This window comes from Oncorhynchus masou, chromosome 22, assembly GCF_036934945.1.
Source record: "Oncorhynchus masou masou isolate Uvic2021 chromosome 22, UVic_Omas_1.1, whole genome shotgun sequence".
NCBI classification, from domain to species: domain Eukaryota; kingdom Metazoa; phylum Chordata; class Actinopteri; order Salmoniformes; family Salmonidae; genus Oncorhynchus; species Oncorhynchus masou.
In genome coordinates this window covers 56,429,442-56,452,219 of record NC_088233.1, presented here as the reverse complement: position 1 = coordinate 56,452,219, position 22,778 = coordinate 56,429,442, and the positions used below count along the sequence as shown (strand labels likewise).

The following is a 22,778-nucleotide window of genomic DNA, read 5'->3' as shown; positions in this document are numbered from 1 at the left end:
TTCTGCAAATTGAATACAGTTTTCTGTTTTCAAATCTTAGTTTTGTAGACTTTACTTTTTGCCTAAGTAGGCAAAAATGAGTTTAGAATGAGTACAAGGACGAATTGAGTTATTGCAAACACGCACTTCACAAAGTAGGTGTTCCCTAAAGGAAATATGCAAATACATCCTGGAACACACCAATAGACTCTCATGCTTTGCTCTGCCCACCTCCTTGCTTGTTCTGCCAACTATGATGAATTTGCTCCCAGTGGTCTGTCTTGGGTTAGTTATAAAAAATCTTTGGTATAGGTGTTCTTTTTTTAAGCCCATAACCTTTAAACCACTCAGTATGGAAAATAATTATCAGTTGCAATTATTTTTGTCACAATTCTTGCTGTCACCAGGAAATAACATGGCAAACATGAGAAATTATTTGTCATTTAAGCATTTAAATGTAGTTTTTAAATGTGTCAGTGTTGTACTGGTTAGTACTATGTAAATGAAATATTAAACACACTTTTTGCTATTTCTTTTTCCAATTGGCCTTCATTATGCACACTCAATCATGAAAATTATAATGTAATATATTTTTTTGCATTTCAATTAGAATTTTGTCACAAAATGTGCATACCCATTTAGGAAAAGAAATTGCAAAAATGAAATTGATTTATAATTTTCCATTTGCGTTTCCAATTGAGTTTCGACAGCTAAATGCTTCCATAGACAAGTATGTTTATATAATGGTACTGTAATACTTGTATTTTTTAAATATTTTTTTTTACATCCATCAGAATTGATTAAGTTGGCAAATTGATTGTGGAAGGTGAAAATTCTATTAAACGTTTTACCATTGCAACATTTGACAGTCACATTCACCTTGGTTGACTGAAGCGTGCACAGCCGGCGATGCCTCATCTCGATTGATTATTCACCATCATTTGCAATAATGTCAATGGTCGTCATTACTCTTTTTCCCTTGCAGTACCTTAAACTGTCGTCATTACCAGCTGAGATACATTTTTAAGAGTTGATTTTACTCCTGGCTCAGAGTTTGTCTGAGCAGTGTCTTAACATCATCCTAAAACCTAAAACTCTGAGCTGGGAGTTTTTAGTCTTAAAAAATGTTTAGGATCTTTTCTGAGACGATTTGGGGATACCGGCCCTGGGTGTAAAATCAACCCATAAAGGAGTACTTTTAGGAGTAAAATCAACTCTGGGTGTAAAACCAACCCATAAAGCAGTACTTTTAGGAGTAAAATCAACTCTGGGTGTAAAATTAACCCATAAAGGAGTACTTGTAGGAGTAAAATGAACTCATAAAAGTTCATCTCAGCTGGTAATATTGAAAGTTTGAGGTACCACAAAGGAAATACCAAATGATGGGAATAAACAATAGTGATCGCCAATTATGTACTGCATCAAATGTTGCAATGGTAAAACGTTTGATGTAATTTTCACCTGACAAGATCACTTTCCCACTCTTAATTCTAAGAGCCTAATCGAGCCCCACAGTGGAGGAGTCATAATACCCATAAAACCTAGCTGTCAAACAGGGAAATGATTCCAATAATTTTTCCCCGTTCATTTTTCCCATAGGAGTTTAAAAAATAAATAAGGGCTATGTTTTGTGTAAGCTTACCCTGATGTGACGTTTCGATAACCATGTATATCTCTCTTGGACAAGGTGACTTTTAGCGATAGATCCAGTCTTACCTTTGCCTCGATTCGGCAGTCTCGTCCAGATCATTTGTTGTTTTATATGATAGCAAACATTTTGGGGGGGTAAATACAGGTGAATGTATTGATAAAAGCTGGCACCTTGTTTGCTGCCTCCATCCAGGATGCACTGTTTTAGTTTCAATGACTCAATATTTTGGACAAAAACGGATGAATGTCACTAAGGCTGGGAATGTCAATACAATACAATGTCAATCAAACAAGCAAGGGCAATGATTACAAGTCAGTCATAACGTAGGTAATAGGCTAGCCTATCTATTTAAGTAGCAAGCATGTAGCAATTTGGTAAGTTGCAAGAAATGTAAATCGCTTTGCTAGCTAGCTAGCTAGCTATGCTGAACGACTGTTATCCAGTTAGCATATCTCTTGCGTTCACAAATTCACTCTGGCTAGCTGTAAAAATGTATCACTAGCCACTTTAAACAATGCCACTTAATATAATGTTTACATATCCTACATTACTCATCTCATATGTATATACTGTACTCTATACCATCTACTGCATCTTGCCATCTTTATGTAATACATGTATCACTAGCCACTTTAAACAATGCCACTTTTATATGTTTACATACCCTACATTACTCATCTCATATGTATATACTGTACTCTATACCATCTACTGCATCTTGCCATCTTTATGTAATACAAGTATCACTAGCCACTTTATATGTTTACATACCCTACATTACTCATCTCATATGTATATACTATACCATCCACTGCATCTTGTCTATGCTGTTCTGTACCATCACTCATTCATATATTTTTATGTACATATTCTTCATCCCACTTGTGTGTATAAGGTAGTTGTTGTGAAATTGTTAGATTACTCGTTGGTTATTACTGCATTGTCGGAACTAGAAGCACAAGCATTTCGCTCGCTACACTCGCATTAACGTCTGCTAACCATGTGTATGTGACAAATCAAATTTGATTTGATTTATATATTCCGATTTCAGAGCACTCGTCTGACTGTGTTGATCTTGTTGTTGATGATGTGCATATAGGGAAAGATAGCACACCTTGTTATTGTTGTTTGATCAATAGGACTGTAAAGTTCTCAAATGTAAAAGGGCTCCCGCGGTATTTAGCTGCATATTTGCAGAAATCCATTCAAGTGTATTTTGTTTTTATTAGGTTTTATTTAATTCAGTGCCTATTAATTGTCAAAGCTCACGGCCGCGTTCCCACTCTATATTGCTCTAGAAATTTCACAAATGCTATAGTATATGTCATTCCCAAACACTCTAAGAATTTATGAAAACACGAGCAATGAGCAATGATGAATCCAAATTTGAGATTTTTGGTTCCAACTGCCATGTCTTTGTGAGAGGCAGAGTAGGTGAACGGATGATCTCCACAAGTGTGGTTCCCACCGTGAAGCATGGAGAAGGATGTGTGATGGGATGTGCTCTGCTGGTGACACTGTCTGTGATTTATTTAGAATTCAAGGCTTACTTAACCAGCATGGCTACCACAGAATTCTGCAGTGATACGCCATCCCATCTGGTTTGCACTTAGTGGGATTATCATTTGTTTTTGAACAGGACAATGACTCAACACACCTCCGGGCTGTGTAAGGGCTATTTGACCTAGAATGAGAGTGATGGAGTGCTGCATCAGATGACCTGGCCTCCACAATCACCTGATCTCAACCCAATTGAGGTGATTTGGGATGAGTTGGACCACAGAGTGAAGGAAAAGCAGCCAATTGCTCATCATGTGGGAAATCCATTCCAGGTGAAGCTGGTTGAGAGAATGCCAAATCAAGGCAAATGGTGGCTACTTTGAAGAATATCAAATATAAAATAAGTTATTATTTGTTTAACACTTTAAAACAAAACTTGTTTGGTTAATACATGATTCCATATGTGTAATTTCATAGTTTTGATGTCTTCACTATTATTCTACAATGTATTAAATAGTAAAAATACAGAAACACCCTTGAATGAGTAGGTGTGTCCAAACTTGACTGGTGGTGTATGTTTCAGTAAGATTTGATTTTGGGCATTTATGGTAATGTTCATTAACTGTACTGCAGGGATGGAATGTAAGTTGCAGAAAATAGAGGTTGTGGTGGCAACTGCAGAGAGGTGTTTGGGTGTGTGAGACTTGACATCAGAAGAGTTACACTGTGTGTTGAGTGGTGGTGTCCCATCCTCTCAGGCTGTTGGCCTTAATTTGGACTAAATAGATTTAAATAGTGGAGTATGGTATTTATTATTATTAATTGTGAGTGTCGTGTTAGATGGTATGGTATTTATTTTATTATTATTTGATTTTTGGGGGGAGGGGGTTGGGGGAGAAAAAAATATGCAAAGAACAAGGTAGTTATACTCCAGTCTAGTAGGTGGCGGTAATCAACATTTAATTGGATGCCAACCGCGGTTAAACCTCATCAAAGATGAAGAACTGGTTGCGCAAACGATTGATTTTGCGGTCTCCACTCATTCGGGAGCTACATTGTTGCAAGAATAGCACAGTCTAGTCTCTTTAGCTATTGCCTTGGTTGAACGGTTTTAGCATTGTTTGCATGGACGTAATGTTTGCTTCCTGTTACTTTCCGCCAATGGCGTTTTAGTTTAGATTGGTAAATTAGGCTAAATGTTCCGTGTATGAAGACAGCAGACTACTTTCGTGGCTCAATTGTTTTCATAAATACGTCAACATGTCAAGCGAGCAGGTGTTCAGCTGGACTGTAGTAGTTCTGACCTGTCAACATAAAGATAGCGTGTACGCCTTTCAAAGAGGTGAGTCTCTTATTCCTCTTCTTGTTTACAGTAATGCACAGTTGCCCACTGTAATTATAATGCAAAAGATGAGGAATAGACCAGATGCATGCGTAGCCTTCTGTAGGCCTAAGTCTACTAAATTTACTGAAGAATAAGTTACTTAACTTAATTTTACTCTCGTGTTTACCAATCTGAAACTATTGAAGCAGGATTGTGAATGAGCTGTCAAAATAAAAGTCCGCTAAAAGTCCCCTATTTGAAACAGATCCAAACAAATACAAATAGTGGAATAATACCATATTTCGACAAGATGATGCTCAACAACTTTGCCATGTTATATAACTTAAATACATTCTTTATTAATTTGATAAAACAGAACAGTTAAGTAACATTTAAAATCCCACTGTGAATCTATTAGTCTGCATAATTGCATTAGTATAATAATTAATTTGTAAAGCGCATTTCCCACGCTCAATGCACAAGTGAAGGTTGTTGATGCTTACTCCTGTGCGCAAGTCATTTGACTGATCCAATTTCAGATGAGTTATTCCTTATTATTTCTGAAAAGAATCTGATAAACCCCTCCCACATGTTAAAGGGATAATTCACCCAAATGACATGTTAACCATTTTTTATTTTGTTGTCCACTGTTTCAAATTCTAACTATTTAGTATTTGTGGCTCAAATCAATGGTACCTACAGTATATTAGCATTTTCATGCTTCATGTCCAAATCATCCAGAAGTGTCTTACAATTGATTGTGTAACTCAAGGATGTTACTTATAGATTTGGGTATGAAGCCCAGACACGCTAATATAGGTACCATTGTCTTGAAAAGTTATCATTTTTAAACAGTTTCCAGGTAAACAAAATGGGTTGTTGTCATACCTTCTCCATATACTGCTTACATAGTAAGGAAAACAATATGTCATTTGGGTGAACTATTCCTTTTAATACGGGGTGATTCTTTAAAAACAAATAATTGCATCATAGTAGCAACACCACCAAGCAGTCAGAACTTGGTGATATCAGGATGTAGGATGGGACATGAAGCTAACAAATTCAGTGACTAATTTCTCTGAACAGGGTGAGAAAAAAACATCCCCAAATGTGACTGACTGCCTCAAAACTACAAAATAACACACATGGAATCATGTAGTAACCAAAAAAGCGTTAAACAAATGTAAATATTTTATATTCTTCAAAGTAGCCACTTTTTTTGCCTTGACAGCTTTGCACACTCTTGGCATTCTCTCAACCAGCTTCACCTGGAATGCTTTTCCAACAGTCTTGAAGGAGTTCCCACATATGCTGAGCACTTGTTGGTTACTTTTCCTTCACGCTGCGGTCCAACTCATCCCAAACCATCTCAATTTGGTTGTGGTCTGGTGATTGTGGAGGCCAGGTCATCTGATGCAGCACTGCATCACTCTCCTTCTTGGTCAAATAACCCTTACACAGCCTGGAGGTGTGTTGGGTCATTGTCCTGTTGAAAAACAAATGATAGTCCCACTAATCACAAACCAGATGGGATGGCGTATCGCTGCAGAATGCTGTCGTAGCCCTGCTGGTTAAGTGTGCCTTGAATTCTAAATAAATCACAGTGTCACCAGCAAAGCACCATCAGACCACCTCCATGCTTCACGGTGGGAACCACACATGGAGAGATCATCCGTTCACATACCCTGCATCTCACAAAGACTTAACAGTTGGATCCAAAAATCTCAAATTTGGACTCATCTGACCAAAGGACAGATTTCCACCAGTCTATGTTCATTGCTCGTGTTTCTTGGCCCAAGCAAGTTACTACTTCTTATTGGCGTCCTTTTAGTAGTGGTTTCTTTGCAGCAATTTGATCATGAAGGCTTGATTCAGAGCAGTTTCCTCTGAACAGTTGATGTTGAGATGTCTGTTACTTGAACTCTGAACCATTTATTTGGGCTGCAATTTCTGAGGCTGCTAACTCTAATGAACTTATCCTCTGCAGCAGAGGTAACACTGGGTCTTCCTTTCCTGTGGCGGTCCTCATGAGCCAGTTTCATCATAGCGCTTGATGGTTTTTGTGACTGCACTTGAAGAAACTTTCAAAGTTCTTGAAATATTCCGTATTGACTGACCTTCATGTCTTAAAGTAATGATGGACCGTCGTTTCTCTTTGCTTATTTGAGATGTTCTTGCCATAATATGGACTTGGGTCTTTTACCAAATAGGGCTATCTTCAGTATACCACCCCTACCTTGTCACAACACAACTGATTGGCTCAAACGCATTAAGAAGGAAAGAAATTCAGCAAAATCACTTTTAACAAGGCACACCTGTTAATTGAAATGCATTCCAGGTGACTACCACATGAAGCTGGTTGAGAGAATGCCAAGATTGTGCAAAGCTGTCATCAAGGCAAAGGGTGGTTAATATGAAGAATCTCAAATACAAATATTTGGATTTGTTTAACACTTTTTTTTGCTGGTTACTACATGATTCCATATGTTTTTTTCGTAGTTTTGATGTCTTAATTATTATTCTACAATGTAGAAAATAGTACAAAATAAAGAAAAACCATTGAATGTGTAGGTGTGTCCAAACTTTTGACTGATACTGTATGCTGGTCAAGGCTCATCCTATGTACACCTTTTCTATTCGTATACTGTTTGTACTGACATTATGGACAATCATATATTTATATTCCAGATCCTGACATTGCTCGTTTGTGTGTAATGTTTTTTGTTGTTAGTGATTACTGCACTGTTGGAGCTAGGAACAAAAAATGTGTACTCGACTAATACATTTCGATTTTGAACCGCAAATTTCAGTATTGTGGCTAACTTCACACAGGTTTACACATTCTACTATGGAGGCATTGAATAAGCTGTCAGAATTGTTTAATTTAAAAAAAACATTTTTTTTTAACCCTGTACTCGTGACTTTGTCAAATGACTTTAAATTTTGTTATTTTTCATTAGAAAACATATACACTTGGACAATTAAAGCTAAATGTTTTAATTTGTCTCATGAGGTGACAGTACAGAATGTCACCTTTTTATTTGATGTTATTCTTCAATTACGCAGACCACAATGCAAATCAGGGAGAGAAAATACATTTTTCCCAAGAGAACAGATCATAGTTATGCTGTAAAGTGGATGGTAGATGTTCATTCTTCCCTGTTCTCATTGTTTTCTCCACTGAAGAAAGAGACAGGATGTAGTTTATACCAAAACATTGTCTGTGTTTGACCAATTAGAATTCCTTGCAATAAAATTTGGCCAATAGCCAGTTTCAGGCTTAATGTATAGACAATTTGAACCAATGAGAACTTGCCACATGTTGCTATGAGTCCCGGACTGGAACCCCTACACAGATGTTGAACTGAAAAACAACCCGTTCCATTGACCAATTCATCTTCAGTTCCCCATTACAGAAAAACGACTTGTTCCATTGATCTTTAGTTCTCTGCATTGTGTATTTGTCTTTGTATGTATGTATGTATGTAAGAAAATATCTGTTTTACCGTTTAGAAATGAAAGCACTCAATGACTACATCAAGCTTGTGACTCGACAAACTTGTTTGATGCATTTCCAGTTTGTTGTGTTTCAGATTGTTGTTCCACATAGAAATGAATGGCAAATAATGAATTGTGTAACTTTTATTGTAAATAAGAATAGAATGTTTCTTCGGAACATATCCACACTAATGTGGATGCTACCATGCCAGTCAACTTTGTGAACGTGTGCAGAATGTGGATGATCTGGTGTGTCTTGGGACTCTGTTTGAGAAGGACTGGAACCACCTCCAAACTTAACCCTGTTCCTTCATTCCGGTATCCCAACAACTGTCCTGGGGCTAAACTGGCTCAGCCGTTTGTGCCAAAGAACCAAGACAAAAGTCCAGTGACGTGCTGGAGGTGTAAGGTCCAACATCCTCCAGGTTCTTGCCCTGTCTATGGCCAGCATCAAGATTCAGGAAAAGGTTAGAAAGAACAGAAGACCAACAGGCATGGTGGCTTGTGTACAATTAGAACGGCCTCAATGCCCACCATGAAGCCTTCAGACAGCTCACCTAGCTGTCTTATTCCTATTCTGCAACAAATGTTGGTTCCTCTGACTGGTAGGAACAGGAGAGGGAAGGCTATAATGGACAAAGGAGCAACTTATACCCTGATGCAGGAGCCCCTGTGGCAAAAGATGGCATTACTGCATGAGGTGCTTCGAACCTGAGAGGAAGGACCATTGAACTTGGCCAATGGCGAACCGATCAATCCCTTGGGCTGGACTGATGAAAATTAAGCTGTATGATGACATTATTCATTTTCCTGTGGCTATTCTTGCCAATCCGAGCCTTGCATTTGCTGTAAACCTTGGCCTGGACTGCATGTTCTTCAGCGGACTAACCATCTCAATGTCCGAACCATCGTGTCAGCTGCGCTCTGACCATTCCCGGCCTCATCCATTTCAGAAACCCAACTATCACACTGATTACAGTCGTAAACCCCCCCCCCCCCTTAAATTCCAGGGCAAAAGCAAAACTGATGCTGATTTCTACATCAAACAAGCAATGGAACAGTCATGTCTGTCAGATGAGAGGTGGCAGCTCTCATAGATGTTGGAAATGAACAGTGAGATCTGTGCTCTTACACCCAGCCATGCAGCAGTCCTCCAACACAAAGTCTGTACCCGTCATAAAGGCCACATTAAGCAGCGTCCCTACAGGCTGTCCCCCGCCAAACTGCTGATTTCTCAATGAATAGCTTGAGAGTATGTTGGCGACTGGAGTTGTGGAACCTTCCTTTTCCAGATGGGCTTCTCCATTTGTCCTTATTCCTTCTTCAGTAATCTGGATCATAACATCGGATATTGGCAGGTGGCAATGAATCCCGCCGTTCAGAACAAGATTGTGTTCATCTCTCCTGCTGGTTTGTACTCATTCAAATGCATGCCTTTTGGTTTGGAGAACACTCCAGCAACCTTGCAAAGGCTGATGGAGACTGCCCTGGGAGATCTGAGGGGGAACAAATTGTGTATCTGGATGACATAATCTATTCCTCTGTCACTGATCATCTGCAAGACATACATTCCATCTTTGACAGACAGGCTGCAGCTTTGACCCTGAACTTGAAGTGTCATTTCTGCTTGCCTGAACTCAAGTTCCTTTGTCATGTATTTAATGCAGAAGGTATCCATGCAGATCCAGCCAAAATTGCAGCAGTGCAGGGGCTCCCAATTCCAACATCCCTGAAGGCTGTTCAGAGCTTCCTGGGTATGGATTGATGGTACCACAGGTTTGTGCTTGACTTTTCAAAGTTAGCTGAACCACTCAACCACCTTAAGAAGAAGGGGGTGAAGTTCCAATGGACTCCTGCATTTGAAGCACTCAAAAACAGTCTCATTGTTTTGCAGTGCTTGGACATCCTTAGCTGAATGCTCATTTCCCAGTGTACACAGATGCAAGTCAAACAGGACTCAGAGCAGTCTTTGCTCAACCAACAGGACCTGGAACAGAAGAAGTTCTTGCCTATGCAAGTCTAACCCTGAATTGCGCCAAGAGGAATTTGTCAACTAATGAACGGGAGTGCCTCGCTGTGGTCTGGGCTCTGGAGAAATGGAGCTACTATTTGGAGGCCAAGGTCTTCAACGTTGTCACAGACCAACACTGCGGTGGGTTCTGACATCAGGCAAGACCAACAGCTGTCTCATTCGCTGGTCTATCATACTAGGACTTCATCGTTAAGTATCGCAAAGGAAAACTGAATGTTGTACCAGATGCCCTCTCTGATTAGAGACTGCCAACGTCTGTCATCCATTGTGCAGCACTATCACTACCGCTAAGTGTATGCATTTATTATTTTCCTCTGGATTATGTGTGTGGAGAGCACAGCCACTTCAGTGAGAAGTTCAGGATAATGTGTATCAAACTCCAAGAGGAGATGGAACACACTGCACCCCTTACCGTGTCTTAGTCCACTCTACATTGACTGACCAAATGATCCAAGCTTATCATGCCAACCCCATGAGTGGCCATCTTGGAGTCTTGGTGGACTGCATTTGATGCAGTCCACCACCACCATACCTTGCTAGCCAAACAACGACAGCTCATAAACTATGACAAACAGGCGAGACGTGTGTTTCCCACCCGAGTTTCATGTCTGATCCGTTCTCATCTGTCAAAGGCGTCCAAGCAGTTTCCTGCAAAACAAGCTATAAGATGGAAAGGTCCTTACTTTGTGGTGCAGAAGTTGGGCCCGGTGAACTACTTGGTCTCTTTGGAGGAAACAGGGGAAGATGTCAGGAAGGTGCATGTTGTTGACCTAAAGCCCTGCTACCCTATGGCAGAAGAGCTGGATTGCAGGCAAAGCAACACCTGGAGGAACCTCTTGATGAGTTCCCTGGTTTTGTGTAGTGGGGGGGGACTAAATGCATGAAGTAATTTCATTTCTAAATGGTAAAACATATACTTTGTATGTGGACACCACTTGAAATTAGTGGATTTGGCTATTTCAGCCACACCCGTTGCTGACCGGTGTATAAAATTGAGCACACAGCCATGCAGTCTCTATACTTCCAATGTTTGTCTATAATGGCCTTACTGAAGAGCTCAGTGACTTTCAACGTGGCACCGTCATAGGATGCTACCTTTCCAACAAGTCAGTTTGTCAAATTTCTGCCCTGCTGAGAGCTGTCCCAGTCAACTGTAAGTGCTGTTATTGTGAAGTGGAAGCGTCTAGGAGCAACAATGGCTCAGCCGCAAAGTGGTAGGCCACATAAGCTCACAGAATGGGACCGCAGACTGCTGTAGAGCGTTGCTTGTAAAAATGGTATTTTCTCAGTTTCAACACTCACTACCGAGTTCTAAACTGCCTCTGGAAGTAACGTCGGCACAATAACTGTTCGTCGGGAGCTTCTTGAAATGGTTGTCCATGGCCAAACAGCTGCACACACGCCTAAAATCACAATGCGCAATGCCAAGCGTTGGCTGGAGTGGTGTAAAGCTTGACGCTATTGGACTCTGGAGCAGGTTGCAAATTTTGGTTGCACATTTTGAGGAATATTCAGAGGTGGAAACTTAACGTGGGAATATATGCGAATTAACGGAAATATGCAAATGAATATTAATACCATTTTTAAATGTGATGTTTTTTGCATTGGGTATATTTACCATATCTTATGGAGACAAACATAACATGTTACCTCATCATAAGTAGACATTGCAAATTTATTTAAATCCTTCAAATAGAAATATTTTTTTTTTAGTTACGAGTTGAACTTTTTAAACGAGTTGACTTCACATGATTTCAATGAACAACAAAAAATGGGAATATTAAATGATCCATCGCATCTGTAAAATGATAGTCTAGAAACAAAAGCTTTGGTTGTCTTCCTCTCAGGCTTCCATGTCTTCTCCCTGGACCTCCTCAATGTCCACCCCTTAAACATCAGACTCTGAGGCCTCATCTTCACTGTCACTTAACAACCTTGTTGAGGATGGCTCATTGTCGGGCTCAAAAAGCCTAAAATTTTCCCAGATGGCCACCAATTTTTCAACCCTTGTATTGGTCAGCCTGTTTGTGTTCTTTGTGTGTGTGTTCCTAAACAAGGACCAGTTGCGCTCTGAGGCGGCTGATGTTGGTGGGATTTAGAGGATGATGGAGGCAACAGGAAAAAGAGCCTCAGATCCACAAATTCCCTTCCACCAGGTGGCTGATGAGATATGTTGGCATGACTGCCATATTGCATCTCCATCCCAAAGCCCTTGCTTGGAAGTGTACTTTACCAGACTGCTAAGAACCTTGCCCTCATCCAGGCCAAGGTGGTGAGACACAGTAGTGATGGCGCCATAGGCCTTATTGATCTCTGCACCAGACAGGATGCTCTTGCCAGCATACTTGGGGTCCAGCATGTACGCTGCAGCGTGTATAGGCTTCAGGCAGAAGTCTTCATCCTTTTTGATGTATTTCAGAACTGCAGTTTCCTCTGCTTGGAGCAAAAGTGGGCAGGGCAGTACGGATTTATTTTCTTACATCTGCAAGCGGAGTCTGAACATCAGACACATGTACATGTGATGGAAGAATGCACTGTGCATGCAGAGGGTTGCAATTCCATTGAATTGTGGGTAGTTTAACCAAAATATGCCACAAGACCTAGAATTGCCTTTAATCCCACAAAAATGGTTCACTGTTATAAGCTAATTTAAAAAAAAAGAGAATTTAAGCATAATTACCTAAATTCCCGGCCTTAACTTCTCATGGAAAATTTCAGACCCTTTTGCAACCCTAGATGAATCACACTTCACCATCTGACAGTCCGACGGACAAATCTGGGTTTGGTGTATGCAAGGAGAACGCAACCTGCCCCAATGCATACTGCCAACTGTACAGTTTGGTGCAGTAGGAATATTGCTCTGGGGCTGTTTTTCATGGTTCCGCCCCCTTAGTTCAGTAAAGGGAAATCTTATCTCTACAGCATACAATGGCATTCCAGACTATTCTGTGATTCTAACTTTGTGGCAAAAGTTTGGGGAAGGCCCTTTCCTGTTCCAGCTTGACAATGCCCCCGTGCACAAAGCGAGGTCCATACAGAAATGGTTTGCCGAGATTGGTGTGTAAGAACTTGAATGCACAGAGCCCTAACCTCAACCTTATCGAACACCATTGATGAATTGGAACGCCGACTATGAACCAGGCCTAATCGCCCATCATCATTGCCAACTTCACTAATGCTCTTGTGGCTGAATGGAAACCATTCCCCGCAGCAATGTTCCAACATCTATTGGAAAGCCTTCCCAGAAGAATGGATGCTGTTGTAGCAGAAAAAGGGGACCAACTCCATATTATTGCCCGTTTTGGTATGAGACATTCGAGCAGGTGTCCACATACTTTGGTAATGTAGTGTACAGTGCCTTAGGAAAGTATTCAGTCCCCTTGACTTTTTCAAATAGAAATGTTACACGGATCCCTAACCGGTCGCGCTCCATTGTGCATAAATGTATTTTGTCCCTCCACAACAAATATGATCACGACACACAAGTTAAAATATCAAAACAAACTCTGAACCAATTATATAAATTTGGGGATAGGTCGAAAAGCTTCAAACATTTATGGCAATTTAGCTAGCTAGCTTGCTGTTGCTAGCTAATTTGTCCTGGGATATAAACATTGAGTTGTTATTTTACCTGAAATGCACAAGGTCCTCTACTTCGACAATTAATCCACACATAAAACGGTCAACCGAATCGTTTCCAGTCATCTTTCCTCCTAGGTTTTTTTTCCCCTCTTGACTTTATATTGCGATTGGCAACTTTCATAAATTAGGTGCATTATTGCCACTGACTTTGTTCGTCTTTCAGTCACCAATGAGGAGATAGCGTGTGGGTACCTGCTTCTATAAACCAATGAGGAGATAGGAGAGGCAGGACTTGCAGCGCAATCTGCGTCAAAAATAGAACTGACTTCTATTTTAGCCCTTGGCAACGCAGAAGCTTGTTGGCGCGTGCGAGCAGTGTGGGTGCAATGATTGAATAATATAGATTTCAAAATGTCTTTTGCAATGCTCGCGCACGGGACGCGAAAGGTGTAGTCAGCCTGTAACATTACAGCCTTATTCTAAAATGTATTAAATTGTTTTTTCCCCTCATCAATCTACACACAATACCCCATAATGACGAATCAAAAAACAGCTTTTTAGAATTTGACACATTTATTAAAAATAAACTGTTCTTACATTTACATAAGTATTCAGACCCTTTACTCAGTACTTTGTTGAAGCACCTTTGGCAGCAATTATAGCCTCATCGTCTTGGGTATGATGCTACAAGCTTGGCACACCTGTATTTGTTGGCACACCTGTATTTGGAGTGTCTCCCATTCTTCGCTGCAGATCATCTCAAGCTCTGTCAGGTTGGATGGGGACATCTATTTTCAGGTCTCTCCAGAGGTGTTCGATCAGGTTCAAGTCTGGGCTCTGGCTGGCCCACTCAAGGACATTGAGGCTTGTCCTGAAGCCACTCTTGCATTGTCTTAGTGTCGTTGTCCTGTTGGAAGGTGAACTTTTGCCCCAGTCTGAGGTCCTGAGTGCTATGGAGCTGGTTTTCATCAAGGATCTCTCTCTACTTTGCTCCGTTCCTCTTTCCCTCCATCCTGATCATGAAAAGATCCTCAAATAAAAGGTTACATTCAGTACGGTCTCCTCATTTGATCTCAAATCCAAAATGCTGAACTATAGAGCCAAATTAAAAGTTTTAGCTTCACTGTCTAAAGGAAGGGTGTTTTTGTGTGTTTGTGTCTCAGAGCTAGAGGTCCGGCAGCAGCGTGGAGGTCTCTTACAGGGGACGTTACTGCTCACTGTGTCAGACCCCCAGGAGCCTGGACTGGGCAGTGGGGGAGCCACTCTCAATGCACTGCTGGTGGCAGCCGAGCACCTGAGTGCCAGAGCTGGATACACTGTAAGTGACTCCACACAATATGTCCATAAAATATCATAAAAAGAGAAGTTGGAGACAAAGGACAAATTCCACTGCAAGTATTGTGAGTCAGTTTGTGCATTTTAGTTTATCACACCATAGTATTTGTAGATTGATTACATTTTTGTATACTTTACAGGTGGAATATATTCCTGTAACTGAAATATACAATAGTATTGTCTTGACTGTTACTGTATTATGGTGTAAACCTCTTGTTGGGGTATATTAATTGTGGAGCTGAACAATGCACTTATCCAATGTTGTTTTCAGGTTGTTACTGCAGATGTCCTTGACGATGCCCATATCCTGATCTTGCACACGGTAAGACTGGAGGGGTAGCAGAGGATGGAGAGAGTGGGGCAGAGAGACTGAATGGATCAGGATCGAGCTTTCAATTGTGAGATTTAATTTATTATTATTCACACGGACATGGGAGTAATCTCTCTCTTCTGTATTTTTCTCTCTCCCCAACTCTCCTGTCTTTCTGCAGGGACGTGACTTTCCCTGGGATAGCTGTGGCAGGGCCTTCTGCTGGCTACCTGTGGAAAAGCCAGCTCAGACTGTGCAGGGACCTGTCTGCTGCCTGGATATGCTGCTTGACTGCCTTTCCAATCAGGTTAGCCATAATCCTGTTTGTCGGAGACACCATCTAGACTAAGGGTCTCCTACTCTGGTCCTGGAGTGGGATTACTTCTCCATTATTAGGGCAGTTGGTACAAGTGGCTTGGTGTCATCCATTAATACAGGCTGCTCTGTAATATTTTCTCAGGTTTTCAAGCTACCTTCCTTCCGTCATTGAGTGTGACGATAACAGTGGCGATTTTAGCATGTGTAAATCCATTTGTGTAACTGGATAAGAACTGCGTTCTCCTTCAATAACAATGAATATCGGAATGAGTTTTGACTTTTGAACCATGCACAAGACGTTATTACATTTATGTTCAATAAATTCACAATGTTTGTTCTTATAATTAACACTTAGCTCTGAAGTATAAGCAAGTGCAAGCAAACGAGCTGCGATGAGGCAGGCCTATTCTTGCAGCAGTTTTGAAATGGACAATGAGAGGAGTTCAGATAAATTTAGCAAAATGTTGAGGCCTTAACTTGACTCTTCTTTAAGTCACTCAGCGGTTAGCCTTCCATTTTGAAGTATTTTATTTGGTCTGTGCGGTCTGTACCCGGACTTTGAACTACTCCCAACTAGGCGCAGATAAAGGGCACCCTTCACCAGGAAAAACAGAGCTAGACAATCATTTGTGCCAGGTGTGATATCCCTCCTAAATAGCTCGGGCTAATGTTCCTATCGACTCAGTAAGTCTTAAAACATTTTTTTTTTATTGGTATGTCACTGTTATGAAAGTTGTATTGTCAATTTTGTTTGGTATTTAAACGCCACTTTAAACGTGTACATGACACTGCAACAAAATTTCCCCATGGGGGCAATTAAGTAAGTAAGTAAAAAGGAAGGAAAATACAATCACGAGGATACACTTTTATAGACAATATACATACGCACTGACAGCTCATTGAGCAAACAAAACAACCCTTGCAATATCAACTGGAATTACATGGGTCTAGTACTGAACTTTTTGTTGAAAAAAAGTATTTGAATGGGAAGAGGCTGTCACTGTCAAACATGGTTACAAGGAGGGGATACTATAATATAATGTTGTTGGGTCTGTAACTTACCACCCTCCTTGTGGAGAAAAGCACCAGAGATAATTATAACACACAAAGTAAGAAATGATTAAATGCAATAATTCAGAACATGTGCCATTCTTACAGTATTCTCCCTGTACACCCAGTCCGAACAGTATGCTAAATTATTAACGGGCACATAAGCAGACAATGGAAGCTGTTACAATATTCAATGATTTACTTTTCTCTAAAACTGTCTGTAGGCTAAGTTAACAGGGGCACATAAGCAGACAATTGTTCTGCCAGTCGCATTCTGTTAAAGGTCCCCAAAGCACACACATCTCTGGGTCGCTCCTCTTTTCAGTTCACTGCAGCTAGCGGCTGGAACGAGCTGCAACGAACACTCAAACTGGACCGTTTTATCTCCATCTCTTCATTCAAAGACTCAATCATGGACACTTACTGACAGTTGTGGCTGCTTTGCGTGATGTTGTCTTATGTCTCTCTGTATGTAGTGTCGTGGGGTGTCCTGTCGTGATGTGTGTTTTTGTCCTGTATTTATTTTTAATTTTTAATCCAAACCCCCGTCCCCGCAGGAGGCCTTTTGGTAGGCCATCATTGTAAATAAGAATTTGCACATAACTGACTTGCCTAGTTTAATAAAGTAAGATCTTTCATAGTTTATTTTAGAATGTGAACAGGTAAGTGGGCAATGAAAGCTGTTACAATATTTGATTATTACATTGCTCTAAAACTGGCTATAGGCTACATGTGCACCACCAAGTCAGAACAGTAAGCTAAGTTCTAAGGGGGGGAAAGGGACCACATTCTTAGCATGAGGCACATGGGCTACTAACTTCTTACTACACAACATACACTTAGTATTACTTTCTTAGCTACAGTATACACATTTCCCTGACATATTGCATCACTTATGCAGCAAGCATACTAGACATAACTCAGCAAAAAAGAAATGTCCTCTTACCGTCAACTGCGTTTATTTTCAGCAAACTTAACGTAAATATTTGTATGAACATAACAAGATTCACAACCGAGACATAAACTGAACAGGTTCCACAGACATGTGACTAACAGAAATGGAATAATGTGTCCCTGAACAAAGGGGTGGTCAAAAGTAACAGTCAGTATCTGTTGTGGCCACCAGCTGCATTAAGTACTGCAGTGCATCTCCTCATGGACTGCACCAGATTTGCCCTTCTTGCTCTTCCACCAAGAGTTCCTGGATATTTTTGGGGGAATGGCCCTCACCCTCCGATCCAACAGTTCCCAGACGTGCTCAATGGGATGGGGGGCTCTTTGCTGGCCATGGCAGAACACTGACATTCCTGTCTTGCAGGAAATCACCCACAGAACGAGCAGTATGACTGGTGGCATTGTCATGCTGGAGGGTCATGTCAGGATGAGCCTGCAGGAAGGGTACCACATGAGGGGGGAGGATGTCTTCCCTGTAATGCACACAGCGTTGAGATTGCCTGCAATGATGACAAGCTCAGTCCGAGGATGCTGTGACACACCGCCCCAGACCATGACGGACCCTCCACCTCCAAATCGATCCTGCTCCAGAGTACAGGCCTCAGTGTAACGCTCATTTCTTCAACGATAAATGAAAATCCGACCTTCACCCCTGGTGAGACAAAACCGCAACTTGTCAGTGAAGAGCACTTTTTGCCAGTCCTGTCTGGTCCAGCGATGGTGGGTTTGTGCCCATAGGAGACGTTGTTGCCGGTGATGCAAGGCAGGTCCTCACCAGACAACAGGCCTACAAGCCCTCAGTCCAGCCTCTCTCAGCCTATTGCACTGATGGAGGGATTGTGCATTCCTGATGTAACTTGGGCAGGTGTTGTTGCCATCCTGTACCTGTCCTGGAGGTGTGATGTTTGAATGTACTGATCCTGTGCAGGTGTTGTTACACGTGGTCTACCACTGCGAGGATGATCAGCTGTCCGTCCTGTCTCTCTGTAAAGCTGTCTTAGGTGTCTCACAGTACGGATATTGCAATTTATTGCCCTGGCCACATCTGCAGTCCTCATGCTACCTTGCAGCATCCCTAAGGCACGTTCACGCAGATGAGCAGAGACCCTGGGCATCTTTCTTTTGGTGTTTTTCAGAGTCCGTAGGAAGGCCTCTTCAGTGTCCTAGGTTTTCATAACTGTGACCTTAATTGCCTACCATCTGTAAGCTATTAGTGTTTTAATGACCGTTCCACAGGTGCATGTTCATTAATTGTTTATGGTTCATTGAACAAGCATGGGAAACAGTGTTTAAACCCTTTGCAATGAAGATATGTGAAGTTAATTCGAAAAATCCAAATATCTTTGAAAGACAGGGTCCTAAAAAGGGGGGTTTTCTTTTTTTTGCTGAGTTTATTTATGGTCTCAACATTGTTGTGCTCACTTAAACAAGAAGTTGGCACGGCGGTACTTCTAGTGGGCAAACTTCTCAATTACTTTCATCAAAATCTGGCATTCTCTGGATGAAGTCATGCTAGTTTGACAGCATGCATTTAACCTTTCCTGGGCCATGGAGTTGCGTAAGGTTTTTATCCTTTTAAGGGTGTAAAAGTTTCTCTCGGACTCTGCAGTTATCATCGGAGTGGGGATGATGAATTTGAGAAGATCGTCTCAGACAAGGCCCTCCTGCACGTTGTTTTCGTAGAGTGATTTCAATAAAGAAAGGGCTGTCTTTTCGGTGTGCAGCTCAGGATGCCTAGACAGTGAACAACTCCCTTTTCAACTTTTCCTTGTTTCCCATAGGCCATAGCTTTTTAGCACAGAATCCTTCAGTAGCGTTAAGATACAATGTACATTACCACTCATCACCTCTGCCCTGTAATAGGTTTGTGCAACCAGCTTCTCCTTGACATTCAGTGGCGCTAGGACTTGTTTCATGGTGTTGGAAAGGCCAACACCAGTTTTGTCATTCACCTCTACAAAAACCTCTCACACACTGTTGTCTGCTAATATGTAGCGCAGCACTATTGCCATCTGTGATTTACAGGAGACGTCAGTGGTCTCGTCTGCCTGTACAGACGCAAAAGGAGTCTCAGATACCACCTTAGCTATAGCTTCTCTGTACACTTCATACATACATTCCAAAATGTTGTTTTGCATCGTGCTTGATGTTCCCTCTAAAATTTGGTTGTTTGACATAATGCCTTTGTAGCCTGTAATCTTCTTCACGCATTAGCTAAACAGGTGGCTCAAAACAGGTGGTGCTGAATGAGGCATTGCCACTGATTTTATACAGAAATACACTTAATTTCAAGCCTAGGACACTATAAAGACTGTGGTAAAATCACAGTAAATGTAGGTTTCCATGTCAACCTATCTTTTGCAACCAATCAAGCTCTGTGAGGTATCTGGCCAGTGCATAGTCTATGGGGAGAATTACTGTTTTATCTCAATTAGCCACGAAATCCCAAGTTTGAAAGTGACTGTTTGCTGGAAGCTGTGCAGCGCCACTTTTGCCGACGTGGGTCAGCCCCCTAGCAATTCGAGTTCCAGCCAATGAGCTTTAGCCCCTCGCCATTTGAGTGACAGCTACCAAGATGCACATCCAGCAGAGCAAAAGAGAGAGCAATGACATGGTGCACATACCTGCTTGTGAGAGCTACTTTCACAACTACTGGCTAAAAAGTATACAAAGTACCTGAGAATCTCTTTTTAAAAAATAGTGTGAAACTTAGTGGAGGCTTAAGCTTTGCAGAAATTCAGAACAATACTGTGAGCTCTAAAATTTTATTATACAGTGACACATTTTTTGTTTGTCTCTTATCATTTTGGATTTGAAATGTTACAATGACTGAGGTTAAAGTGAGGACTGACAGCTTTAATTTGAGGGTATTTTCATCCATATCGGTTGAACCGTTTAGAAATGACAGTACTTTTTGTACATAGTCCCCCCATTTTACACATTCATTTGTGTATTGAAGTAGTCAAAAGTTTCATATTTTGTCTTCTATTCCTAGCAGGCAAATTTAACGTCAAGCTTGTGACTATAAACGTGTTGAATGCATTTGCTGTTCATTTTGGTTGTTTCAGATTGTTTTGTGCCCAATTTAAATGAATGGTGGGTAATGTATTGTAATTTTGGAGTCACTTTTATTGTAAACAAGAATAGAGTATGTTTCTAAACACTTCTACATTAATATGGATGCTACCATGATTATAGATAGTCCTGTATGATTCGTGAGTGAGAGAGTTAGACGCACAAATATAATACCCCCAAGACATGCTAACCTCGCACTGTTACACCATTTTAGGGTATGATATTTGTGCGTGTAACTTTCTCACTCATCACTATTCACGATTAATTCAGAACTATCCGTAATCATGGTAGCATCCACATTAAACACAAACTCATTACCTTTGCTTTCTCTGTTAAATCTTCTAGACTGTGCTGTAAATCAAGCAGATAATCAACATAAATGTAGGGGCATTGGATTCAAAATGTTGATGTCTCGTTCGTTGTGCCAGTGAAGTTGTGATTCACAACTTAACTGACGCAACGATCGAGACATCAAAATATTCTGGACTGACTTCTGACGTTTTCCACACCGGCTGTTTTTGCATTGCATGCTATATATCACAACAGCTGATTGTCACTTAACTGTTCAGAAAAATATTTCCTGGATCAGCTGATAGTCGACAATATCCATAGGCCTAACTATCAGCTGGATACCAAATGCGCATTCAACAAGTAGGTTTATTAGCCTATGCATAGCCTATAGAAGAACCACATAAGTTAGGTGACTTTCGGTCTAGAAGCATTTGATTTAGCAGTTGCATGCGTCATTTTGGATTTGTGTGCCCATGAAAACTGGTTTCACGGCATAGTCTAAAATATCAATATGAACATTTGATAAAGCGGTGCTGCCATTAATAGGGCACTGTCTCATAGACGCAGAAAGACTTTTGTCCCGCTGATGGCCCATATGGGGTCGGAAGGAAATATCACAGGCCTAGTTTTGTTATATTGATAATTATCTTCTATTTATCAAATTGAAAGACAATTCATTATTACAAGGTTGAAATGTATTTTATGACTTTTACTTTAAAAAAAAACTACTTTTTACCCCATTTTACTTCCCAATTGGTAGTTATAGGCTTGTCCCTTCGCTGCAACTCCCGGACTGACTCGGGAGAGGTGAAGGTCGAGAGCCATGAGTCTTCCGAAACACGACCAAGCCGCACTGCTCACAGCCGGCCCACCACACAGTTGCTAGAGCGCGATGGGACAAGGACATGCCGGCCAAACCCTCCCCTAACCTGGATGATGCTAGGTCAATTGTGAGACGCCTCATGGTTCTCCCAGTCGATCCCGGGTCCGTAGTGACTCCTTAAGCACTGCGATGCAGTGCCTTAGACCGCTGCTCCAATCGGGAGGCCTGAAATTGCTTTTCTTTATGTGCATGTTTTTAATTAATTAGTAGGCTTATGGATGACATTTTAAGTTATTTGCCCAACCCTGTTGTATTTATTCCATCTGAAAAGGAAGACCGTGAATGCAGCACATATTTATTTTATACAATAGTCTGCCCATATCAACAAGTGTATATACAATATTCTTCCCATATGAACCATGTGTTTTAGGGCATTAGGGACCCAATATGAGAGCCTTCAGACAGGGTAATCTCGTTTTAAACCGATCGTTCCCCAGCAAATCACGCGGATGAAAGAGTCGCCGACAAAGGAGTTAACTTCTGTTGCAACCTTCGCTGTGAAATATAATGCGTTGGGGCGGTGCTTCCTGAAATAAATAATTGCTACCAATGTAATTACAGTAATAGCAGGTTGTTCTGACTCTTGAAACCAAATGCTTTCTGTTTTTTCTTAAAACAATTCATTAGCCCATAGTGAATTGTTTGTGTTTTTAGTAGGGCTATAGTTAATTTGTTGATTGTTTTGTGTGTCATGTCCATGGACTTTGTATTAGCTGCGATTTTGGGCATGATAAACTGGTTACAACATTGACTATACCATTCTCTCTTAGCCCAAATTTGGTTAGTGATTTTAAAATAATGTACATAATAAACTGATTAATCAATTGCTTTAAATATGGTGCGCCACAAGGCTCTATGTTTGGGGTCAGTATCTTTTTTAATACATTTAACGTAACCAGGGCCCAGATTCATGAAACCTTAAGAAATGTCTTTTTAACTGACATTTTTTTCCTTAACTATAGACTTAAGAAGAACGTTAAGCAAAGTTGCTATTCC

At 40.9% G+C, this 22,778-nt stretch overlaps 1 protein-coding gene across 2 annotated transcripts in view; it reads left to right on the top strand.

Annotated features, from left to right (window-relative positions):
- The first annotated feature begins 4,135 nt into the window (after positions 1–4,135).
- The window catches only part of LOC135509722 (L-fucose kinase), a 42,992-nt gene continuing 24,349 nt past the window's right edge, over positions 4,136–22,778 (top strand). Inside the window, exons 1-4 of one of the 2 annotated variants that reach the window (XM_064930614.1) lie at positions 4,136–4,472; positions 14,730–14,884; positions 15,173–15,223; positions 15,393–15,518. In XM_064930614.1, coding sequence (XP_064786686.1) covers positions 4,391–4,472; positions 14,730–14,884; positions 15,173–15,223; positions 15,393–15,518 — 414 coding nt within the window. In that variant the 5' untranslated portion in view covers positions 4,136–4,390. Of the gene's footprint in view, positions 4,473–14,729; positions 14,885–15,172; positions 15,224–15,392; positions 15,519–16,036; positions 16,214–22,778 lie in introns of those variants that run through there. The other variant, XM_064930616.1, reaches the window with a different exon arrangement.